At 46.9% G+C, this 25,614-nt stretch overlaps 1 protein-coding gene across 5 annotated transcripts in view; it reads right to left on the bottom strand.

Annotated features, from left to right (window-relative positions):
* Window positions 1–5,403: 5,403 nt before the first annotated feature.
* The window catches only part of MAML2 (mastermind like transcriptional coactivator 2), a 215,954-nt gene continuing 195,743 nt past the window's right edge, over window positions 5,404–25,614 (bottom strand). For all 5 annotated transcript variants that reach the window (XM_065678720.1, XM_065678723.1, XM_065678719.1 and 2 more), the window contains exons 4-6: window positions 18,907–19,110; window positions 17,267–17,378; window positions 5,404–10,051 (exon numbers count right to left, since the gene is read on the bottom strand). In XM_065678720.1, the coding sequence (XP_065534792.1) occupies window positions 9,072–10,051; window positions 17,267–17,378; window positions 18,907–19,110 (1,296 nt within the window). In that variant the 3' untranslated portion in view covers window positions 5,404–9,071. The remainder of the gene's footprint in view (window positions 10,052–17,266; window positions 17,379–18,906; window positions 19,111–25,614) is intronic.

Raw genomic sequence — 25,614 nt, 5'->3', positions numbered from 1 at the left:
TTTCTGTGAGGACCCACAGACATTTAGTCCATTCCACTGCTGAAGGCAGATAAACTGTACCAGTGTATTTCTGTCAGCTGCCTAACCAGGTCCTGAGGACCTTCAGACCCCATACCCTCCTCAGACAGTCCATCCTCATGTTAACCTTTCTGCTAAAAACTTCTGCCTGTCATCTATGCTGAACCCATTATTTCTTGGCCTGTACAATTCAACATGGAAATACATAATCCTTTTTCCTGGCAGCAAGGATTTATCCATTTAAAGACTTTTTATCCTATCCCCACACAAACCTCCTCTTATTTAGGCTAGCCAGCCTTAGTTCTTTTCTATCAATCATTTGCATTGCTTATTTCTGCCTGGAGTACTTCATACTACCACGGTGCTCCAATTCTGCAAGCACTGGTGGGGCTAAAACCTGAGAGCCAGACATCCCTGTTTTGATCAGCGTGGCCATGGGAGCCAGGCTTTGGGCTCCATTATGAAAATCTTGCCTTGTACCAAAGGCTGCGAAGCCTGGTGTCAGCATCCTCTGATGGCACCTTAGATAGCTTAATATAAAGTAGGATTTCTGGGGCTAATCTGCCATCCAGATACACAACTGCACTTTTGAGGTGTTGCGGCCATTGAGAGACTTTTCTTTATTGCACGCTTTCGTTTGCTGAAAGCTAAACCTGCTCTAATAGCAGGAGGCTTTGGAGGCGCAGCAAAGGGTATGAAAAGGACACTGATTTATTATTTTTGCTTTAAGAAAACCAAAATAGGCCACTATTGAGTCTTAAAATCACAGCTGTAACAAAAGAGTATTTCTGGGGCTTTGTACTGGTTTATGCACTTGAGTCCCTTGCAAAAAGACTATATTCAGTGTTAAAAAAGTAATGAAATGTTTTTCAGGATGCTTTCTTTTTTTTTTCCTGTTTCTTCCTGATACATGTCTTGAAAAGGCACTGGCATCTTTTTGACATTGGGAAGCTTCTCTTTGTAACCCTCTAAAACACTCCAGACATTTTCTATGAGAAGGTTTTAAACTCCCCAGCGTAAACAGATAGTCTGTTGGTATTTGGATGTAAGAAGCTAGGAGATTATATGGTAAAACAGACTAGACTAAATCTCTGGGGTTGGAAGGAAAGTTAATTCATAAGATTAGCATGCAATGGCTTTACTATAGTAAGATCTACACAATTAATCAAGACCACTGTGACACATTATAATATAAAGATGCAACGTGAATATGGGCAAACTCCTTCGATTAGTGGATTAGTTTCTGAAATTAAGGGAAGGGTTGGCTCTGAGGGAGTGCTATGCATGAAATCCTGGTTTTAGCTGTACTAATGCAGTTAACTTGGTGCTCACATGTAAATGGGGATACCATGTAGCCCTGCAGCTTTGACGAGGCTTTGGGGGAACACAAGTGGTGTTTTTGCCTCTGCTGTAGACATCCTGTGAGCCTGGCTATCCAACAGACCAAGGCTAGCATGTTCACACTAAGGAAACCACAGGAGAGAGTACAACAGGTTTCTTTACACCAGTTTTAATTTGATGTAGAGTTCAGATACTCACAGAGTCACTATGAATAGCATACACCACTAGAAGTCTTGCTGAAGGGCAAGTAACGTGGAAGAAAAGCAGGTCGTTAGGAGAAGAAGGAACTCAAAAAGAAAATAAACCACCATTGGCAAAGTTGTTCTGAGGATTCACAAAGTGTTATTTCGGCCAATGCATGTATTCTGAGACATCCCTCAGTCACCTTAAAGACACTGCTAAGTTTGATGAATCAAATAATATGGCACATGCATTCCGACACAGTTCTCTCTTTAAAAACTACACTTTAGGAAAATCTATCAAAATCCTTCTAAAATAAATTGAAAGGGATGCAGCAACTCACTGAGCCCCCAGATAGGCTTCTCCTAGAGAAATTAGATGTCTTTCACTGATGGAAATTAACACTTGTATATGAATTATAGCAATACATTAACCTGACTGGCACGTGTGCCCAGTTATTCATGAGATCAGTTTATGGAACTAGCCCTGTGGGCTACTTCTACAAGAGGAGCTTTTCAGATCAGATCCTCAAATACTATCATAATGATTTCCAGTAAAGATTCCTCAGTTAGCTGGTTCTCTGGAGCTAGTGCTCTTCCCTGTTGTACTTAAAGACCAGGTCAGCACAAAATGCAATGCGAATACATTCCTGGTTTTATTTTCACCATGTCACTCCACATAATGGTGTCAAGGGCAATCTCTGCCCTTCTGTGATGTTCATTGACCTTCACAATAACGAGGAACCTCTTCCTTTCATGTCAAATCAACACTGAAGGGTAGATTTTGCCATCAGATCTGTTAACTTGAACACGAGCTGCATGCATGCACTGCACTCAGCATTTCACCCAGACGCCTCACAGCACCACAGGATTTTCCTGATGTTCCTGCACACGAAGGATAAAACAGAGGATCTGTGTCTTGTAGAACAAGGCAGACAGTCAGCCAGAGTGAAAACATCGCAGGCAGCCCTCCAAAAAACATAGATAGAGCATCTTTGTTGTCTCAAGCCGTGTACAGGAATGCAGAACATGTCTGGGGAGCGTGAGCTGCACACCAGGCACACACACAGCAGCCAGAGGGGCTTTAGCCATGCTGCTGCAGGAGATGCTGGCTCTGTCACTGCATGTCCTGAGCAGCTCCTCTAACCTGGTACCCAGGCGGCAACGACATAAACATCAACACACAGTCACCAGCAGCTGCAGCTGCATGCTGGGCACTTGATCTTCAGCACAGAGAAGGTTGAATCTTTACAGAAAAACAATAACTTAAGCTTCAGCTCTTTCAAAGCAGTTCCTTATAATGACAATCCAAGATTGGCAAATCCTAGCTTGGGGTTGGGTTTCTTTTCCATCTTAAACCCAGAATTTTAAGTCCTAAACAGGCTGCTTTTGTAGAATCATAGAATGATTTGGGTTGCAAAGGACCCTAAACATCATCCAGTTCCAACCTCCTGCCATGGGCAGGGACACCTTCCACTAGAGCAGGTTGCTCCAAGCCCCATCCAACCTGGCCTTGAGCACTGCCAGGTGTGGGGCAGCCACAGCTTCTCTGTGCACCCTGTGCCAGTGCCTCAGCACCCTCACAGTAAAGAACTTCTTCCTTATATCTAACCTGAACTTCCCCTGTTTAAGTGTTAACCCATTACCCCTTGTCCTACCACTACAGTCCCTGATGAACAGCCCCTCCCCAGCATCCTTATAGGCCCCCTTCAGATACTGGAAGCTGCTCTGAGGTCCCCACGCAGCCTTGCCTTCTCCAGGCTTTCTTTGTATGGGAGCTGCTCCAGCCCCCTTATCATCCTCTTGGCCCTCCTCTGGACTTGCTTCAGCAGCTCCATGTCCTTCTTGTGTTGGGGACACTGGAACTGTACGCAGTGCTCCAAGTGGGGTCATCTCTCCTGATGGGTTCTGTAGCACATGGATTGGAATTTCATCCTGTGTGTCCTCCAGTAAGACGGTAACTTGTGGCTGAGCTAGTTTGTAACAACTTTGTGAACTAGAAGAAAAAAATGACATCAATTCTATATCTTATTTAAACTGATAATTCGGATACGATTTGGAACCCCATTAAAGGGGTCAAAAGTGTCAAAGTGGTCTGCATGAACCAGAACGCCTAACTTAAAAATTAGGGTGATGCAAGCTCTTACTATAGTCTAAGGTTTTACTGCAGCAGGATCTTCTCCATGTCATCCCTGATTCTTGTGGCTGTCGGGCTGCTGTGCTGCCATGGGAGGGAGCAGAGCTTGGCTGTTCGCCCATCCGAGGTTGCAGTGCTTCCCATCCAGTGTTCGGATGCAGTGGGAAAGGTTAGCGCTCACCCAGACCTGCTGCAGTTCCTGCTTTTCTGCATCTGGCTGGGCAGGGAAAGCATTCACTGCCACCCATGCCTCCCAAACCCTCCATGTGTTCTTGTTGCAAACATCAGTCTGGGCACAGGAGACTGATCTGGGGATGGTATGGAGGTGGCACAGGGTGACTTGTGTCCATATTATTATACCCTCTTACACCTCTTATCCTGCATCCAAAGCGGGAAATGCTCCTGGTTGCAGGACCTGCCTGGGAGGATGATCAATCCACACAATCACTACCAGGCTGTGCTCCAGGGCCTGAGAGGGGTCCCTGGCTGGTTTTCAGCTCACTGACCTATTTCAGACATACTCTTGGGTAAGTGCAGTTGTGCCCTATGTTCCAGTACCCTGGAGTGCAAGGGGAGCACTGTCTGCCACCTGTGCTGGAGATGCTGAAGCAAGGCATGAGCCATGCACCTCCTAGTGCTTCAGCATCTCCAGTTGGGATGGAGAGCATGGGCACAGCCAGGATGGCAGGGCACAGAGCAGGGGCCAGCATCCCTCCCCTGTCTCTCCCTGTGCAGCCCCAGATGCTATTTGTAGAGCTATTTGTGAGTGAGAATCAGATATATTGGGATAAAAAAACAGGAGGGGAGCAGCCAGCAGAGCTGGGGTCCTGGGTGACAGCCATGGAAGGCGTCTTTGTGCATGCCCCATGGGTGAAGGTGGGCATAGGGGAACTAAAAGGGCAGATGTGCTCCATGGAAGCCCTTGAGCATCACCAGCAGTGAAGCAGTTGAAGTGTGGGGAGCCCCGTTTCATTTACTACATCTGAAAACAGCACAGACTTTGAGCATGGGTAGTGCTGTGCTGACATTTGTCCCTTTGAAGCATCGTCTCTGCTATCTCTTGCCACTCAGTTCATGAGGTAGGAAGAGCCACCCAATTGGACATGGAGCCTGGATAAAAAGGAAAGGCTCTCAAGGAACAAGACTTCATTTCCTCAGGGCTGGCCTGCTAGAAGTAGTCTGGCAAGGATGAACGCAGCCTAATGTGACCTGGTGCAAGCTGGCATTTCCTTAGGCTAAAATGCGGCATAAAGCAAGGCAAGCAGGGAGGGAAGGAGAAGCCCATTGCCTGGTTTCTGGCATTTCATGAGTGGTCTCTGCTAGTGGGGAGAGAAGGGCAGATATCTCCAGGGTATGATCCAAGGCAGGGCATGGACTTGGGGACCTGGCCAACCCTCTTGGTGTACCCAGGTCTCTGCTTCAGCTTTAGCAGGATCCCATAGGAAATCACTGTGCTGCAAGGCAACGCCAACCCATTCACCAGGAGCTAAAATACCATGTGTTACTTGTTAACCCTTGCGGATAATGAAACCACATCTTCAGTCAGTAGGAAAACATCACAGCTCTCCTGCAAAGAGGCAGACGGAGCTCCCAGAAGCTGCCAGATGCACATTCTTCTCACCCCCCTAGTAAAATATCACTGCAGTTTTAATGTACTCAGAACAAACCAGCAGTTGACTAAACAGACAGCCATTATAAAATCCACATTAAGAAATGAGACGCTTGGGATAATTTTGATTGATTTACTTGGCAGAGTTTTGATAGCTACTGAAAAACATACTATTCATGTTTAGGTGAAAAATAAATGGAGTCAAATAAGTGTCACTGCATAGTACTAGGAGGTATATACAGCCACATGTAAAAATGCATAAACACAAACATTTCTGTACAGCAACTTTTCCTTTCAGTCTGTATAGAGAAACACTGGTTTATAATATGGGGAAAATATAAAGCAGACATACATGCAACAAGGACATGACAGTTACATAGGTCCCACCTGCCTCCCAACAGCTGCAATAATAGTAACAATAGTAATAATAATATTAATAATAAAAGCCTTTTTTTTTCAGGGAAAAAATGTGAAACCTGGAATGTTTTCATGTTGAGGTTTCCAGAGAGCTTCAGATGTCAAACATATCTGAAGGCGATTTAAAGGCTTGATTCAAAGCCCTGTGAAGGCAATGGAAAGACTCCATTGGTTTCGGTGAGCTTGGGGTCAGACCCAGCTGTTGAACCACGATCCCGTTCTGCCCTCCCCCAAAACCCAAAGTTGAAGTCTGCAGATAAAAATAAACAATCGTATCATACAAAACTTTGTATATAGAATACAAAAGGTAACCGTTGACTTCTTGTATAAAATACAACTTTTCGATAGTATATTTATTTCACATATGTATAAATATAACCCAAATAATATGATTTTTATTATTCCTACCAAAATATTATTACTTTTTGGTTGGTTTTTCTTTTTTTTTTTTACAAAAGTTTACAAAACAAATAATTCTTTATATTTACAACCCAATACTGCGAAGAGTGCCCAGTCCATGATGAAAAATAGACTATAAGGGTAGTGCACTTAGCCATGGCAAAGAAAGAGGAAAAAGACACTAGCTCTGTTCAGATACAAGTGTTCTGAAGAAATGATACTGGATTCAAGTTTTGGTTGCAAGAGTCTTTTGCGCTCACATTCCAAATGTATCAGGACTGCAAATGGCCTCTGCCTTTGTAGAATTTACTTCAGACAGGTTGACATTTTGATCCCAGGGATGGCCTTCACAGCCCAGTGTCTTCTTCACTCTATGCTGAGGCCAACAGGGCAAAGCTCAGCTTTGAATCCACCACCGGATGATATCCTGAATCCTTGGGAGCAGCTCCTCAGCTGAACAACTTTTTTACATCATTTGAGGATCTGGAAAACAGTCTTGTCTTAATACAGAAACCAGTGGTGGCCTCTTCAATGGCATGTGAGGGTAGTTGAAGTTGTTACATGACTTCAGTGCCCATTGCGCATGAAGATACCAACTCAGCCTTGGCCTGAGCGTCATCGCAGTTGTCTGTTCCTACCAGAGCTTTGGCAGTCAGTGCTGACCTGCTCATGGATGTGGTGTGTGCCTCTGTATGAGACACATGAGCCCATCTTCTCTCCACTTTGAACTGAAGTAGCTGCTGTTTCAGTCTAGTTTACTGGGGACTCATTTGTTGGACTGCATCTGTATCTCTCCAAACTGAGGTGGGATGCTGACCTGCGCTGAAAAGCTCTTTGAAGACTTGGAAAATCTTGTACTGGCGTATCAAAGGGACCATGTGCACCCCAGCCGAACTGGAGACAAGAGGGAGCTTTCTGGGCAGCTGAGCCACCACGTTACACAGTGCAGGGGTGTGCAACCATCACTAGCTGGGACAGCAGAAGGGACTCTTCAGCAGGCTGTCTTGTCTCTCCGATGACAAACATGCCACGGACCAGCTCACCTTTGCTGAATGCTGTGTTACACGTTTCCTGGAGGTGCTGGTGCTTGTTTGTGCACCAGATTCTTGAAACGTCATGAACAATTGTGCCCACATAGAATGACAGGGTGAAATGACTGGAAAAGCCTTATTAAAGCCTGTCTTGAGAACTAGGTCAGATAAGTGCAGAGGCTATTGTCAAGTAGTCTACTCATCCCAGTGTCACTAACAAGGATGAATAAAGAACTTGCACGGGGCAGAGCAATGCCTCTTGGCACCAAGGCGTGTGAATGCAGGCATTGTATTCCTTTGCCACATCTCGTTTCAGCTAATTCAGAGGAGGCTGTAAAAGACATCACACCACATCATTTTAAAGAACAGCATTTTCATTTGACCTGTAAGGTCTGTTCCCTTCTGTGAATTCTCCTGCGTGACTCCCTGCAGAGCTGCTTTACAGCGACACAGCACCTCCTTCTGACGTCCTTACTGACCAAGTCTATAGGAGAAACTTTCAACATGGTTGAGACTATTCCTTGTCACCGAGCGGTTGGAACAACCTGTATCCTTCCTGCTCTGCTCTGTTCACCTGTGGTGGCTGCAAGGTGGCTGCCAACTGTCTACAGGTATGGTCCTTGCCTAGGGCTAACCCCCTCACGATGCACTGGTTAACTGGGCCATCCCCAAACCCAGAACAGATGATTGAGTCCAGCACCCAGAAATATTGCCCCAAACTGTCTCATTTACATACACAGATGTGGCTGAGTGGAGCCTCCTACTGTGAGTAACCCAGGTGGTTGTAACTGATTTCATGCCAGTTTCAGGGGCAGAGCAGTCAGACTTTGCGTGACGGAGGCTGTGGGGACCTGGGCCATCACTGGACCTCTTCCAGCTCCCCCCATATGGCGAAGGGATAGAAGGATAGAGCCAAAATGCTGTGCAGTCAGAACTGTAGCCTTTGCCAGAGAGAGATGCTGGCATTTCTGCTGGGGTAAACCTGTTCAGTCGAAGAGGACCGGGCTGAACTACCTAAAGAGGATAGCAGCTTAGCTGAGCCACTTCATGTACTTGCCCTCCTCTAAGCTGGGCTGGGAAAGTAGTTGGTGAGGATCAAACCATGAGCACCCTTCTCACTTAAGTTGTCCATTAAGTCCCTGGAGTCCCTGGGGTAGGGCAAGGTGGCAAAGTGAGGATCCTGAGCTTTGGTGTAGTTCATCTTATGCTTCCCTCAATGCCCAAAGTGATTGTGCTGCTGGCAGGACAGTAGCATCCTCTGATAGGTGCTGCAAGCACTGATGAAAGGGAGGAAGTGAACTCTAGAGCACACCAAGTAACCCACTGGATGGTCTGTTTCCTTCTTCCCTTGGACGAGACCACTTACCCTTTTATGTGCTACAAAACACAGAGGGCTTAAACCAAAATAATTTGGAAAGCACATGTGAGTTTGTACTGTGCAGAAGTGAACAGTTTTTGTAACACAAAGGGATTTACACAGGGGCCTGATGCCATCAGGGCTGAGTGGTCCTGAGGAAGGGCCATAAGCATGATGGCTGAAGAGCTCTGGACCACTTGGGCTCGTACTTTGCACACAAAGAAATGATGTTCCACAACCACTGTCTGGTGCTTGCATGTGTGGGAGGCTAAACACTTTTCTCCATGTTGCTCCCTTGGAAAGAACTGGTTTGCAGTGTGCTGGGCACCGGTGTGGGGAACAGACCCTTCACGTGCTTTCGCTTCTTTGTGGCAGGCACGAATATCACTTATGTTATCATTCATCAGGGAGACTTCAGTTTTATTCCGAGAGCAACTCTTCAAACAGGGCAGTTGCCCTGCACGGTATCTTAAAGGACAGCCCAGTAACTGGAGTGTAAATTAATGAAGCAGGTTGTTGGCATCTAAAGAGAAAGCTAATGTCCTTACTGCCTCTTCATCTCGTTGACCCTTGGTACTGTCACTTACGAGTGGTTCCCCAAAATTTCATCGAGGTTGATGTCTTTCATCCAGTCATCGTTACCAGGTTCTGTTTTCAGTAAAGAATCTATAAAGTCTGAGTCACTGTTGAGTGCAGGTCCTATACTGTCACCTTGCTGGTTCAGAAAGTCAAACGCTAGGTCATTGCCATGGTCACTTCCTTGGTAAGCCCGGGTGTTTTGGTTGGTAGATGTGAAACTGGTTGATGGCAGAGATGACGGAGGTGTCATACTCGTTCCTGGCTGATTCAAGGTAGGCACAGTCTGTCCTCTCAGCTGGTTAGGTCTTATGCTGAGACCTCGTAGTGAGCCAGTGGATTGTCCATTTAGAGTCTGCTGCATTTGGTTTAGAGGAGGCCTCATTTGGACTCCTGCTGTTAACTGATTAGGAGGTGCCAGTGCACGCTGAGGAAAATGCTGGTTGCCTACGCTGCGTTGTAAAGACTGGTTAGGATATGGAGTGCCAGCGGGGAAACGGACCCCTGCGGGTTTCAGTGCATCCTGCTGCTTCACTGCAGCCTCCTGCGGCGCCCAGTTCTGGGCAGTGGCAGTAGCTGTGATCATCACGTTGGCCGGCCTTTGTGCAGGAATACCTGTAGCTCCATGGTTCAAACTTGGCCTTACTTGCTGTGAGTTGACCACTGACCCCGTCCCAAAAGCCGCTGCATTGTTTCCCTGTGCCATGGTTTGCTGTCGAGACATCATGGGGTTATTCTGTCCGGGCAGAACTTGGTTTTGGTTCCTGTGTGGCTGCATCTGATTCATTCCTGAAGTCACATTGTATGAACTTGGTTGGTTGCAAGGAAGGCTCCCATAGCAGCCCATATTCCGATTGGCAGGAACAGAAGGCATTCGGGTCCCAGCAGGAGTGGACATGATGCTGGAGCTCTGGGTCATGATGCTATGAGTTGAAATTGGGTTGGATAAGGACATGTTGGAGCTCATACTCACTGCTGGTGAGCCACCTGGAAAGGAGAAAACACAGAAGTGTTAAAGCAAACAAGAGATCAATGTGTGGTGCCATTCAGACACCAACAGGTTAAAAATCCAGTTTTCTAGTAGCAGAACTTCTTGAAGAAGATGCTTTGCTCTTCAGAGGACTTGCATGAACTTGCTCAAGGCTTAAAGATGCCTGTGTTCCAAAGGTGGATTGGCCTACATGAAGCCATTCTGCCTTGTAGCTAACACCTGCCAATTAATTCACAAGAAGAGCCTCCAAACCTCACACAAGCTCACTTGTGGCAAATTTGCAGCTACATACTGTCTATTTTGAGGCCACAATAAGTCATTTATGCAATGTAAGATGATTGCTTATGCAGTGCAAGGCTCTGAATTAATCCCTGAGAGACTGGCTGAAGAAGACCACGTTTCTAAACATAGCCAGTGTAGATGGCACTGTGGAGACCCCCCCATGGCACACAATGAGCTGCTCCATAGTTTAATCCCTTCTGCTACTGTCGCTTCCAGTACAAGCCCTACAAGAAGAAGTCAGATTCAAGACAAATGAAAGATGTTTCTTCACCCAACGTGTGGGTTAATGAGGAAATCTTTGCCACATGGCACAGTACAAGCTAAATTCTTGTACCATTCTGGGTGGCTCCCAAAGTGTAAGAGCTGTTGGATAGGCTTGCTATACAGATACCACCACATTTTGGGAATTCCCTGAGGAACTCAGAGGAGGAATGGAAGAACATACAGCCCTGGAACTTTGCTGTTTTGTAGTAGCAGTTGTTGGACATGGGACACTACCTTGGTTTGAGCCTTCATATGCAACGAAACCACACTGAATTTGACTAACTTTGACTTCATCTTCAATGCTGTATTAGTCTGTGTGATTAATTTAATTAGTTGGTCCATCATCAAGTCCTTCTTACTGCACAGCTCATGCCTGCATCATTCTCCAGACACATCAGTCTCAGTCTATGGCATGTTTGCCGATGACACCAAGCTGTGTGGTTCGGTTGATACGCTGGAGGGAAGGGATGCCATCCAGAGGGACCTTGACACACTTGTGAGGTGGGCTGATGCCAACCTTATGAAGTTCAACCATGACAAGTGCAAGGTCCTACACCTGGGTCGGAGCAATCCCAGGCACAGCTACAGATTGGGCAAAGAAGAGATTCAGAGCAGTCCTGCAGAGAAGGACTTGGGGGTGCTGGTCGATGAGAAAATGAACATGAGCCGGCTTCAGTGTGCGCTCGCAGCCCAGAAAGCCAACCGTATCCTGGGCTGCATCAAAAGGAGCGTGACCAGCAGGTCGAAGGAGGTGATCCTGCCCCTCTACTCTGCTCTTGTGAGACCTCACCTGGAGCATTGTGTGCAGTTCTGGTGTCCTCAGCATAAAAAGGACATGGAACTGCTGGAACAAGTCCAGAGGAGGGCCACGAGGATGATCAGGGGACTGGAGCGCCTCCCGTATGAAGACAGGCTGAGAAAGTTGGGGCTTTTCAGCCTGGAGAAGAGAAGGCTGCGAGGAGACCTCATAGCAGCCTTCCTGTACCTGAAGGGGGCCTATAGGGATGCTGGGGAGGGACTCTTTGTCAGGGACTGTAGTGACAGGGCAAGGGGTAACGGGTTCAAACTTAAACAGGGGAAGTTTAGATTGGATTTAAGGAAGAAGTTCTTTACTGTCAGGGTGCTGAGCACTGGAATGGGTTGTCCAGGGAGGTTACGAATGCTCCATCCCTGGCAGTGTTCAAGGCCAGGTTGGATGAAGCCTTGGGTGGGATGGTTTAGTGTGAGGTGTCCCTGCCCATGGCAGGGGGGTTGGAACTTGATGATCTTAAGGTCCTTTCCAACCCTAGCTGTTCTATGATTCTATGTTTTCCAGTCCTTCAATCCTTCTAACCTCTTCTCAAAACTTGACAGTTTTCAACATTTGATTTCAAGACTATTTCAAGACCCATCACAGCTGGTCACAGAAACAGGTCTTGCACATCTCCAGGATGGATGCAAAGTAAGCTCTTTACTTGTTGTTCAGCATCATCTCAGACTGTTTGTCTTTTGGTTGACATCACACAGCCTGTTTGCAGTGATACCTGGAGACCTATCAGCTATTTCCTTGTGTTATGCGGATTTTGTATTACTGTTTTTTTAATCACAACAGGCAATACAAAGTCAGATGCTTTAAAGGACACAAAATGAACAAATATTAATGTTATCAGCCAAAGCTGTGGTTTCATTGAAAATGATACCATGCTGGTTTGCAAAGATTCTTTTATATCAGCTCATATTGCCTGACATTCATTATATTCCCTTCCCAATTCTTTCTTATTCAGGCTGTATCAGCTCCCAGTATTTTTGCTGAGCTCTGCATTTGGTCACTAGGGCTGCAATTACCTACTTCACTCTTCTAATTGTTGGCATGGCATTCGCAGTCATCCTTGGAGTTTCAAGACTAAATAAAGAGTGACATTAAGAATTTGGAGAACCTCTCAGCCAGCTCTTCCAGAACTCTTGAAGACAAATCATGCGCATACATATTTAAAGGGTCTATGTTTAGGAACAGCTGTTTAATATACTGTTCCTGTTGAAATTTCCCCATAACGATGTTCAGTTCCCTCAGACTGGGACTGAAGAAAGAATTGCCATCTATTTCTGCCTTTTCGGCATTATTTTTATACATCTATGTGCTATTTTCATTTATTAATGGATGCAAAGGGTTCCTTCTTTTTAAGTACTTGAAAATAATCTCTTCCTAAATCATTATTAACACTGAGTGTGACTCCACAAGCAGAGCTGCTTGTTCCAAATCAATAGAAACAGAGGCCAAGCTTAAGAAGCCCATGTTATCCTGGAAAGCAAGCTTTTCCACCAACTGGAGCTAAGCTGGAGACACTTGCTACAGACAATCTGTGCTAACTTAAGCACCCAAATTCAGTCTCCAGGCTGGGCAGTCCCTGGGACAGGAGATGCTATGAGGATCCACCTGGTTTTACCCCCACAGGGACAGTCAGATACTCACAATCAGGGCTCAGCAGCCCTCACAGTTAGCCATGTCTTTGGCTTTGCTAGTGCCTTATGCATTGTTCACTGCTTTCTGGAAATACTGGCACATCTTTTTGACAGAGATGGGGTCCCTGACTCTTTGTTACCTTATGCCAGCAGAGGAATGGGTTTGGGGGTGTTGGTTGATGAGAAAATGAACATGAGCCGGCAGTGTGCACTCGCAGCCCAGAAAGCCAACCGTATCCTGGGCTGCATCAAAAGGAGCGTGACCAACAGGTCGAAGGAGGTGATCCTGCCCCTCTACTCTGCTCTTGTGAGACCTCACCTGGAGCATTGTGTGCAGTTCTGGTGTCCTCAACATAAAAAGGACATGGAACTGTTGGAACAGGTCCAGAGGAGGGTCACAAGGATGATCAGGGGACTGGAGCACCTCCGGTATGAAGACAGGCTGACAGAGCTGGGGCTGTTCAGCCTGGAGAAGAGAAGGCTGCATGGGGACCTCATAGCAGCCTTCCAGTATCAGAAGGGGGCCTATAGGGATGCTGGGGAGGGACTCTTCATTAGGGACTGCAGTGACAGGGCAAGAGGTAACGGGTTCAAACTTAAACAGGGGAAATTTAGATTGGATTTAAAGAAGAAGTTCTTTACTGTAAGGGTGGTGAGGCACTGGAATGGGTTGCCCAGGGAGGCTGTGAATGCTCCATCCCTGGCAGTGTTCAAGGCCAGGTTGGACAGTGCCTTGGGTGAGATGGTTTAGTGTGAGGTGTCCCTGCCCATGGCAGGGGGGTTGGAACTAGGTGATCTTAAGGTCCTTTCCAACCCTAACTATTCTATGATTCTATGAATCAGTGGTGTTTCAAAAGACCTGGAACAGCCATCTGGGGAGAGCTGGTTCTCCCCCTCCATCTGACCTACAAGTCTGTGTAGTCCCTTCACTTGCCACTGGCATGAAGCCCCTCCCAGGGTGATCCCAGGGCTACCATCACACTGCCCTGCCAATGCCACTCTCCTTAAAGAGTACAAGCAGTCGGGACGTGGGTTGTACTTGTTGTGCAACAGACGAAGCTTCCCCTTTCTTTGCATTGCTGTTTTTATCCTTTTTTATTTTTAACGCAAATATTTTCCATCCTGATTTCTTCCAGATGGGAAGAAACACTTCCCTGGCAGCACTGTGTTCAGCAGCTGGGCACCCCAGGCTGCAGCCATTCCCAGAAATGCTCTCCCTGCCCGATTCACCTGCTCTTGTCTTGGGGTTTCTTTCACCATGGCGCTATCGCGAAAAGCAGAGAGCGATAAAAAGCTTAACCAAGTGTCACCGAGCCCCTATGTTATTTTATTCAACTTCTTGTCTCTTCTTCCATGACCTGAGCAAAGCTATTCCCAGAAAAGGGAACAGATTCCCTGCTGTTATTCCCTTATGCAAGAGTTTCCTAATCGCTCCATCTGGTAGCTGTGCTGTGAGCTTCCAGCACAGCCCTTTCTCTCAGGCTCTCCCAAAAAGCTGCTGTCCTCCCTGGGCTCACTCATCAGGGACTGCAGATCTGAATGGACAAGTGCTGCCAATCCCACATGGTTCAAACGCAGGAGATGGGGCTCCAAATACCACGAGACTGGCAAAGAGTCCATCAGATTAGGAACAACAAGAAGAGCCACATAACAATGGTGATCTACTTATTTTGGAGCCTTTCAAAGATGTGGCTGCAATAATTTCCATTTTCCCTTTTGGGCTAGAAATGAGTCGTTTTTAAGTAAAAGCCAAGAATCATAGAATCACAGAATGGTTTGGGTTGGAAAGGACCTTAAGATCATCAAGTTCCAATCCCCCTGTCATGGGCAGGGACACCTCACACTAGACTATGTCACCCAAGGCTCTGTTCCAACTTGGCCTTGAATACTGTCAGGGATGGAGTATTCATAACTTCTTTGGGCAATCCATTCCAGTGCCTCACCACCCTCACAGGAAAGAACTTCTTCCTTATATCTAACCTGAACTTCCCCTGTTTAAACCCATTCATTACCCCTTGTCCTATCACTACAGTCCCTGATGAAGAGTCCCTCTCCAGCATCCTTGTGGTCCCTTCAGATACTGGAAGACTGCTATAGTCCAGGTGTAGGACCTTGCACTTGTCATGGTTGAACTTCATAAGGTTGGCATCAGCCCACCTCACAAGCGTGTCAAGGTCCCTCTGGATGGCATCCCTTCCCTCCAGCACATCAACCGGACCACACAGCTTGGTGTCATCGGCAAACTTGCTGAAGGCGCACTCGATCCCACTGTCCATGTCAGTGATGAAGATGTTAAACAAGACCGGTCCCAACACCGATCCCTGAGGGACACCACTTGTTAGTGGCCTCCAGCCGGACATCGAGCCATTGACCACAACCCTTTGCATGAGGCCATCCAGCCAGTTCTTTCCACCGAGTGGTCCATCCATCAAATTGATATCTCTCCAATTTAGAGAGAAGGATGTCGTGTGGGACAGTGTCAAACGCTTTGCACAAGTCCAGGTAGATGACATCAACTGCTCTACCCCTGTCCATCAGTTCTGTAGCCCCATTACAGAAGGCCACCAAATTGGTCAGTTTGGCCAATTTCCCCTTAGTGAAGCCATGCTGACTGTCACCAAACACCTTGTTGTTTTTCATGTGCCCTAGCATGGTTTCCAGGAGAATCTGCTCCATGATGCTGCCAGGCACAGAGGTGAAACTGACTGGCTCAGTTAGTCATTGGGTTCCAGGAGTGAAACTTTAAACAACACACCAAATCGCAGGATTCCACAACAAATTGCTGGGGTTGCCAAAGCATTTGCTTTATGAGTGGAGGAAGTACCAAGCCAGCAAGCAGGGCTCTTTCTCCCCCTCACCATGGGTTATTACCTTACATCAGTGATGCTTGTGCAAACTTACACAAGAAACACTCAGGCCTGTAAGAAGACAGCAGTTTCCAGACTGCAGCAAGTTTATTGCTGCTAGAACTTGTAAACAGAGCAAAGGAGGGCATGAACATTGCTTGTGAGCAGCCCTTCCATGTGTAGCTGGGCTCTTGGTGCCAAGGCCTGCAGAGGGGCAGGATGTTGGGCAGAGGGGTAGGATGTGAGTGAGCTGCACTTGGGAATTCATTAAATTCATAATAGGAGCTGAAATGCTACAAATGACAGGTAGGAAGGAAAGATTCAGATCCCTGGCTGAATCTGCAGAGCCGAGAGTTATCAAAAAACAAACAAACCAAAACATCCTTTTTTCCCCTCAGTGTGTGGTATAAAAAGATACACTAGAAGGCGAAGGATCCTTTTTATGCTTACATGCACAGATGCTTTGCAGTATAAAGAACATCCTTTGATCCATCTGCTGCATTTCCCCCACCTCCTCCCTCTCCCCAGCATCTTTCCGTTACTCTGCCTTTGCTGTCAGTGCAGCCTCCAGCTAACCAGCAAGACAAACAGAATGAAAGGCACAAAACAGGCTCCCAAAACTAGACTCCAAGGGGGCAAGGGAACAAGTGCTGGAACAAAGGGCTTGCCCTGAAGTGTTGGACATTTTCTGCCCTGGGCAGTTCTGGTAGAAAGTAGCAGCTTTTACTCCTCTGTTTGACTGATCTGATGAAATGTTGCTTGTAGAACAGCACTGAGGCTATGACTGTGGCATATTGAACAGACCAAAAGGTCTGTTTGCTCTGCTTGCCCATGATGCTGTCACGTAAGGTACATCAGTACAATCAGTATGAGGGTCCTCATGCTGTACATGGGCTGCCATTTAAAGAGAGAGGTGGTTCTCAGTCTCTGAACAAGATGTACCATGTACACCAGAGAAGCTATCTGGATGGGGTGAGGCTGCATAATCAAGGGGACACCTCAGCATCAAGTATGTGAGTGCACACCTGCCCCAGGCAGTGCTAATGGGAAGGGTACCAGCCCCTCCTTCTCCATGTCTGAGAGATGCAGCATCAGCCTGGTTAGGCCACTAGCTGGCTCTCCAGATCACACATCAGCACTTCTCAGTGGTGTGGGACGGAAAGTAAACAGCACATGAGAGCAGCAGCCACCACTCCACTGCCTCTGCAGAGGTGTAAATGGATACCCAGAAAGTAAGGACCTGGTGCATGCATGGCTCTTCTGGATGGTCTTACAGCTGGAAGGAAGGAAGGAAAGAGGGAGGGAGGAAGGGAAGGGGAGGGAAACGAAGGGAAAGGAAGGGAGGAGGGAAATAGCTGTATTTAGCCCATGGGCACTTACCAGGATATTGGTTTGCTTGTTGCATGTTGACCACATTCCTTCTTTGGTCTTTATAATCTGGTGGTGGTCGTGTCAAGTGCCTGTTCAGCTGATCTTGTGGAGTTATTTTCTCCTAGAGGATTAGAGTAGAAATATTTTAGTATCCTTTGCTTTATGCTTTCCTGGCTCTGTGTTTGCCCACCTCTTGCTTTTCTCAGTACATACAAATCTGATGTATTCCTTCCTTTCACCCTCTCTGGTCCACAGGTGATGCATTTGGGAACCTGTGCCCTCACCCACTGAAGTCTGTATGGAAACCTTTCTGCTGGCTGCATGTTTTTAATCTGGCCTAACTTTTCTTAAAACCACTGAGAGGACAGTGCTGGTCCAGTTGGTTTTCATGCCACTGACCCGTGCTTCCCCTTACATGTACATGGTGCTGTCTTTCCTCTTACACAGGGAGTGCAAGCACTTCCAGGGATGGGGCATCCACAACTTCTCTGGATAAATGAAATCCTTAATTTCAAAGCCAAACTTCCTAATGGATTTTTTTTTTTGAATGGCAATAAATTTGTAAACAAAAATGTATTCTCTATAAAAAAAATCCATAATTTCTGTTTAGAAAACCTCCCCATAAACACATGAATGTTTTCCCAGTTCTGTGTTGTTCTGTAATTAATGAATGGCATTCATTAAATGCGTCAGTATTATTGTGTCTACATCTTCCTAGAGAATAGAAAATTTTGGATTCAAAATGTCAGGCCAGCATAAATGGGTCTGCCCTGTAGGCTGAGAGATGCAGGTTGAGGCAAATAAGCCACAGGCTTGGGGTGTGTTGCCATTGCAGCCTTGGGGAAACAAAGCATCCTCCCTGAAGGCCTTCCCTCACTGCCACAAGGCTCCCACATTGCTTTCTGCCTGCCTCAAGGACATGCCAAGCTCAGCTCCTCTTCCAGGACTTCTCTTCTTCTCCATGCTTTGGCAAGTAGGGCTACCAAGGAACAGTGAATATGAGGATGCAGAGGGCATGTGCTACTGGTTTTGGCAGCAGGGACCCTCTCCCATTGCACTGGCCATGAGTGATGGCGCATGAAGCACCTTCAGCTGACTCACTTCATGCAACGTCAATGGCAACGCCAGTTTAGCGGAACTAAACTAGTGGGTTCTAGCACATATCACTGACAGCAAGACCGCAAATACCTCCCATGCCTCCTAAAATGACCAGAAACTCCCAACTGGTCTCTCAGATACCAAACAAGAGAGAACAACTGGCTGTAAATATCTGGAAATGCAAAAAAAGAATAGAGAAAGAAGAACTCATCCCAGCCATCCTCTGTGGTCACAGTAGCATAGCAATGCACCTTAGCTTATCTTGCAAAGAAAACCACTGACAATATTCATATGCGTCAAATTAAGCACATGCTTAGACTGTTCTAACAAAACCACAGTAGCTTGGATACTTGAGTTGTTTCATATAAACTTAAGAAGGTTTCAAAAGGGCTAAGCAAAGTGCTGAAAAATACGAGGCACACTCTAGAAGGCCTAGGCATTGCCAAAATGACCTCAAAGTTTCGGGGGCTTTCTTCTCCCTGTCTTAGCTTTCTTTTCTATTGTTTCTATGATAATCTTTTCCATGTAAAAGAAGGAATTAGAAAACTTACGGCTTCTGCCAACATCTGCTGCTGTAGAAGGAGTTGTTTTTGCTCCATCATTTGCCGCTGCAGAGCCTGTTTCTTTTCCATCAGTTGCTGATTCAACATTGATTGCTGGGATGAGTTCATGTAACCACTTCCAGTGTTTGGATTTGAGCAAGAACTGGAGCTTGGAGTGGGGCCAGCTCCCTGGCCTACCACAGAGTGTTGATCCTGAAACAGAAGAAATGGCTTGTGAAGGATGAAAATAATAACAAGCATCAAGAAAGGGAAGTAATCCTTTTTATGCAATTAGCTCCAGTACAGGACACACAGACCACAGGCTCTCAGGACAAGTGACCATTACAAAGGCTTTGTCAAAATAAGAAGGGGATTGAGTAACTGCATCGCTCATGGAAGGCTCTGAAAACGTGCCAGGTGGTTCCAGTGGAAAACCTCAATGTTGTACCAGGAGCCGGAGAAACATTAACAGAAGTAACAGGGCCGTGCTGGGGATCCTTCAGGAAACTTGCATTGGGCCCTATGGCAGTTTGTTTGACCACAAGAGAGCCAACTCGGCATCTGCTGGTTCCCACCATCTGGTGAGCAGCAGTGAGAAGTTACAGACTCATTGCTAGAAGTGGCATCTATTCCTGGAAAACAGAAGTGTTGTTAATTCCCAGTGGGGTGGATGGTGCTGCTTTTGTTTGCCCCATTACCTCTGAGAGACTGCTAATGGACTCCCATTAGTGGCAGGATTAAGTAGGCTTAGAGTTTACCAACTTCCTTGGTAAAATGAATGTGTAACTGGACCGGACTTTGAAGAGAGTTTCGAGGTCTCCCTGGTCTTTGTGATGGATCTAGATCCGCTTCCTCTTCCCTGTGTGCAGCTTCTTGAGGAAGGGATGGCAAAAAGTCATCTCAGAAGGCAATGGGGAGAGTACTTGGGGACTCAAACCACACACACATAGGATGAGAACAAACATGGGATGACAATATGCTACTTGTTTTCTTTTAGCCATGGTTTCCCTAGGGAGCAATGTTTTCTGTCTGCTCCACCAGTGTTTGGTACTTGGTCCTTTACCAAATGGAAGAAGTAGCTTTCTCAGTGCACAGACAAAAATACTCAGCCTGTGTTGGATCACTGGATAGTCAGGTATTCCTTAGCCACCCAGCTACAAAGAAAATAGGATACACTGGGGAGGTCTCAACCGTTATGAGAAACATCATTTCTCTGACTCCACTTTGTTGCAATTCATCACAGGAACCCAACCACTAAATTCTCTATAGATGCAGCAGCATTTTTGCCCCGCACACAGGAATCCACAGCTGGGTTCTGATGCTCGCTGTTATGCAGTGGTTCTCTCAATAATACGGGGTAGTGCCAGGGTCTGGTCTGCTACTTAGGTAAAGTTCTGCTTCATGGCCATTTCCAACCATGGCATCCTGGGAAATACAGACTGACCAGCAGTGAAACAAGCAATGGTGAGGTAAAGCCTACCCATGCCCTGAAGGCCATGGAGCACTGATGCTCATCACTTCTCAAGCTCCAGGGAAGCTCATTTCTGTGCCTTAGCTTTTGCACACCCCCAGTAACACACACACACACACTACAAACTAATCCAACCTATCTTTCTACCATCTGCCGTGGAAGACATGCAGTGATTGTTATGGGTATTTCTATTTTAAAACAGTTCTGTGGCTTTTAGATGGGGCCACACGAGTGCATAGCTGGCTACATACAGCATTTGATGATTGTTCCTGAAATAAAACCCATGACTTTCTTCTGGAGCCACCTGCAGCCCCCAGGGCAGTGTTACAAACCCACCCTTCAGAATTTATTGGGCTCTTACACAATTATATCCTGCACACTTTCTCTGAGTTCCAGAAGGAAGCCAGCATTGCTCGGCACTGCCACATTTTTCAGCCCTTATGTTAGCTGCGATGTAGAAAATGCCTCCTGCCTCTCCATGGACCTGCTTGCCAAGTTGTTGCGCAAACTTTTTTGTCTTTCTTAAAATATTTTGAAAAGAAAAATATGTTACAATAAATTGGCTTTGACTCCTATATTCAAACGACAACTCTAGCCTGAACCCGGCCACATGTCACAGCCATTAATAGGATTCATCTGTTGTGTTCTTGCACAGATAACGCAGGCTCCCCCAAATGTGCTTTCAGAGTCCCGTGTAAAGAAAACCCCAACAAAGCCCAACCTTTTCTCTCCCTCATTCCCTGCCAGCCCATATAAGCTGTGGGGAGGGATTCTGTTTTAAGATAAACTGCGTAGTGTCCATTCATGGTACCTATCAAAGAAAGCTCTTCTGTAACAGCAATTGGCACAAAACACCAGCTGCTTGGCAAACAGGCCCTGAGAAAACAGTATAAATCATCAACTTGGAGCCAGTTTGGGTTCTTTTTTTGCATTTGGTCCTTTCTCTGCTGTTCATGAAATGTCAGTGTGAGCCTATGAATCTACGATGTGTTACTTCTCCTGCCTGCTGCTCTTCCATCGGCAGTGATGTGATGGGAGAAGAAAGAACTGTTCCTTAATAAACCAAGGATTAGCTGTGCAGCAGTTTGACCCTTCATGAACCAGCACGATCGAGCCTTACTCTCACTCTTACTCGTCTCAGATGGCAGAAGGGCTACACTGCTGCTGGAGACGTGGGGTTCTCCCCTGTGCTCGGACAAAGCATGCATTCCGACATCCCTGCTGAGAAGGGCAGATTTGGGTTGGAACTACCCTGCTTTCATCGAACTGGCTTTCCTGAAGCAGCATTACTACGATTCCACCCATCTAAAGCTGCCGGTGGCCTTTTGGGCTTCGTCCCTTGGTTCCCATGCCTGTGGTTTGTGCACTTTAACTTCAGAAACCCCTGACCAAAGGAAGCCTGGAGTGGGCCATGCATGACCCCTCACCCAGGCGTGCCTCTGCCCAGAAGGGGTGTAGGGGCAGCCCAGCATCACCCCAGCCAGAGAGCCCTGTGTGCTTCCCTGCATGGGAATGGAACCTTCCTTCAGCATTGCTTCGTTAGGTGACACGACCCGGAGCACATCCCTGCAGCCAGCTGGGTGTCAGGGATGGGCTGGGATCACCACACCTCTGACAGGTACAAGTGCCTGCTCCCAGCTCCTGCTCCACTTGCTGCACTGTCCTGCATTCCTGTGGAGCAGCTGCAGCTCTTGCAAGGCTCTGCCCAGTGCTATACAGGCAAGGAGAAGCAGCCGAGGGCTCAGCTAGTGCTCACCAAGCACCACAAGCCCCCATCTGCTCTGCTGGTGCCACAACTCCAGCACAGATGCTTTGCTCTAGATGCAAAGGGGGTGCGTGGCACCCTGTTCTCTGATGTTGGAGTGAGATACAAAACCTATGAGAAGCAGAAGGAGAGGCAGAGCTGGTGAAAGCTCCTCAGAGCTGGTAACACAACTGGGGTGTTTGTTTGTAAGCGTCACAAGGAACATGATGCTCAAATGTTTGAAGTAGCAGTAAAACAAAACATTTAAGATTGAGTTTGCCTTTCCCTGTCCCTGCTGCAGCTGACTTGTGTTCACACAAATGAAGGGAGGGTTTGGCTTCTAACATACATATGAACTTTCTGAAATAGACTTTTAAATCTCTCCTCTCCCCTCCTCTCCTCTCCTCTCCTCTCCTCTCCTCTCCTCTCCTCTCCTCTCCTCTCCTCTCCTCTCCTCTCCCTCTCCCTCTCCCTCTCCCTCTCCCTCTCCCTCTCCCTCCTCCTCTCCTTCTCCCTTTTCCCTTCCCATTTTCACTTTTCACTTCCCATTTTCACTTCCCCCCCACCCTTTCCCCTTCCCTCACACCCTGCCAGTGGCTTAGGGTCTGTCTGGATACCCTCTCTGTTGCCCCTTTTGGGGCATGCTCCTTTCCACAGCCCAAGCATTCCAGAAACTGAAGTTCTCCAGTGGACCCAGGGGCCACGGGGCAGTAGCAGGCTTAATGAGAAGAGCTGATCTACTCATGCAACTTTAGAAGGCAAGCACAGGGTGCTCCCTTCAACAGTCAGTCCTGGCACCCACCAGGGGCCTCCTGAGCCACCTCTTTTCTGCTACAATTAATGCAAGTAAAACCACCCCTTTCTGCTAAACACTGGGGTTTCCATGGATATCTGAACTCCAAGCACTGCCTGCTTGTGTCCTTGCCTCAGACAAGAATGCAGAACTGCGGCAGGACCATGGCAGAGTGCCTGCCGAGCAAAAGCTCTTTTAGCTGTAGTGGAAAAGCTGGAGAGAACAACGCCCGCTCCTGACTGGAGCACAGAGGGCTTTCTTCTATGCCAGTGTACAATGTGGGAGCCCAGAGTAGTTCCTGAGGTTACGCTGGTCTGCAACAGCTGAGGATCTGATCTACGTATCAGGGCTGGAAATAACACAGACTGGCAGAAACACAGCCCGAGTCTCCCTTGACCTATGGCTCGTAACAGCCCAATGCGGGTGGAAAACAGCATCTTCTGAGCACCTCAGACTTATTTAACCTATAATCCCTGATGGTTTGTGTTGGAAGGGACCTTAAAGCTCATCCAATTCCAACCCCCTGCCACGGCAGGGACACCTTCCACTAGAGCAGGTTGCTCCGAGCCCCGTCCAACCTGGCCCTGAACACTGCCAGGGATGGACCCTCTTCTAAGTTCAGGTCTCTAACAAAAAACTTAGATCAGATTCTCTAAGAACAGCCTGCTGGAGCTCTCCCTTCACTGTACAGAGGGACCAAGATGCATAATTAGACCCTAGATGCCTAATTTAGACAACTAAGTTAGGAGCCCAGATTAGATGATAGAACATTCCCTTACACTCCTCATTTTAGATGCTTCTAGTCACACTTGAGTAAAATGCCTGGAAGAGTGAGTGTGAACAGCCCTTGATCTGCCAAGCAGCAGTGGATCACTTTCTAAGGATGTTATACAGAGTGACCTAAAAGCCTCTCAAGTTAATCGTGCAGAAGATACTATTATAGGTTGAATTTCTCCTAATACCCTGCCAGAGAGTACTTTTATACGTTCCAGCAAGATTGCTTTCATATGTATAAATAGCATTTGAAAAACCTGAATATTGCAAGATCCGAAGATGTGGTTTTGCTGTGTCTAATACCCAGAGATACAGCTGGGTGAAGACTGCAAAGTATTTCCCTTCAGTGATTCTGCAGAGTGTTTATAAGAAGTTGGCTCTGCCACATGGGACCATCTTCTGTGTTTCTCTCCTGTGAACATCTGAGCTCTCAGGACATAAAAATTCAGGGCCAACCATGTTTCCAAGGCACATACACAAGGAATCACGGACACCAGCATTTGCAGTTTCACAAGCCCAGGCTGCCTGCCAGAAATACTTGTGCCTTCATCCAACCAGGGAAAAGAAGCAAATGCTGTGTCACTCCTCCAACAACGCAAGTGATGGAGCTCAAAGAGGAAATGTGGATGAATCCCTTCAGATGCTATGAAGCTGGAAAAGATCGTGACAGGAGGGAGCATGCACCTGATTTCTGCAGCTTCCTGGGTGTGAGTCACCTGTTGGAGTGATAGGTTTGGATCTGCAGTGATGCAGCTGGTACCCAACATGCAGAGGAATAGGTTTTTGAGCACAACCAACTGCTACAGCTCTCAATGGCAGAGCCAGGCTTTTAAAAAGGTCAGTGTTTAGACACACTGAAATTTAGGTGGACTTCAGAATTCTTCTCAGAAATAGGTAATTCTTCTGCTACTCAGTGTTGCAAAAGATTACCCATAAAAATAGTGAAAAGAACACTGCACAATCTCCTAGGTAAAAATGGGTGATCAAACACCTCAAAGGAGCCAATCCCCACTATGGTGAGAAGCCATAAGCAAGAGACTTTGATGGATTGCTATTTGTGCAGCTCTTAACAGAAACCTTTCTTGGCACTTTGCCTTTTCAGCGCTAACAAGGAGGCTGCTCACTCCTGAGATCCTTGTGAGCTGACTCTCAGCCGTCAGTGATTTATCTGCAGCCTTCCCATAATCCCCTGCTGGGAAGCTGCACAGCCCTATAGCCACTAGCAGGCACTCTTATAGCAACATTCCCACCCCAGGGCCTTAGACTTGGGCAAAATGGGAGCTGCATCTTGCTGGGTCTGAGGCTCAGATTCAGCACTTGCACAATCACATAGCAACAGAGCCAGGAACAGGGCCTCATTACGAGCCTTGTCCGACAATCAAGTCTTTAACGAGAACAAAGGTTGACAGTGATTAATCATTAAGACATTTCTTGTTCCTTGCTGCACGTGTTGGAGGCAGCCTCCTGCCGAGGCAGTCTGGCAGATTTCCTGTCTGCGCTGTACCAGGGCCCGGGTCCGCACACAGAGATGTCTTTTCCCAAAGCCAAGCACACACAGATGAACGTCTTGTCTCTGTTTCTGAGCACGGCAAATTCGGAATGCATGTGCATTCTGCAAAAATAATAAACCCTCAGCCGTACATCTGATTGCTGTACATTGAGGCAGAACGACCTAGAAGGGGTTTGTTTGCGTCAGTTTTCCCAGCGACTGCAAGGGTGGATTATTGGTATTTTACCATGTGTACTGTGATGAACTTTTAATGTCATCTTCTGGCATGATGTACATAGGAAGGTCTGCATCTTAGAAAGGTTTTGTTTATTTGCAATGAAAATAACATGCACGTGTTGAAAGTTCAACAGAGGAGGTTATTGTGAAACGTCTGCATCAGAATAGGAATGTTGGCTCTGTCGAAGGCGATGGCAAAACTCCAGCTG

The sequence above is a fragment of the Lathamus discolor genome, chromosome 4 (assembly GCF_037157495.1).
Source record: "Lathamus discolor isolate bLatDis1 chromosome 4, bLatDis1.hap1, whole genome shotgun sequence".
Classification (NCBI taxonomy): Eukaryota; Metazoa; Chordata; class Aves; order Psittaciformes; family Psittacidae; genus Lathamus; species Lathamus discolor.
The sequence above is the reverse complement of the archived record's forward strand: the minus strand, read 5'-3'. Positions and strand labels throughout refer to the sequence as shown.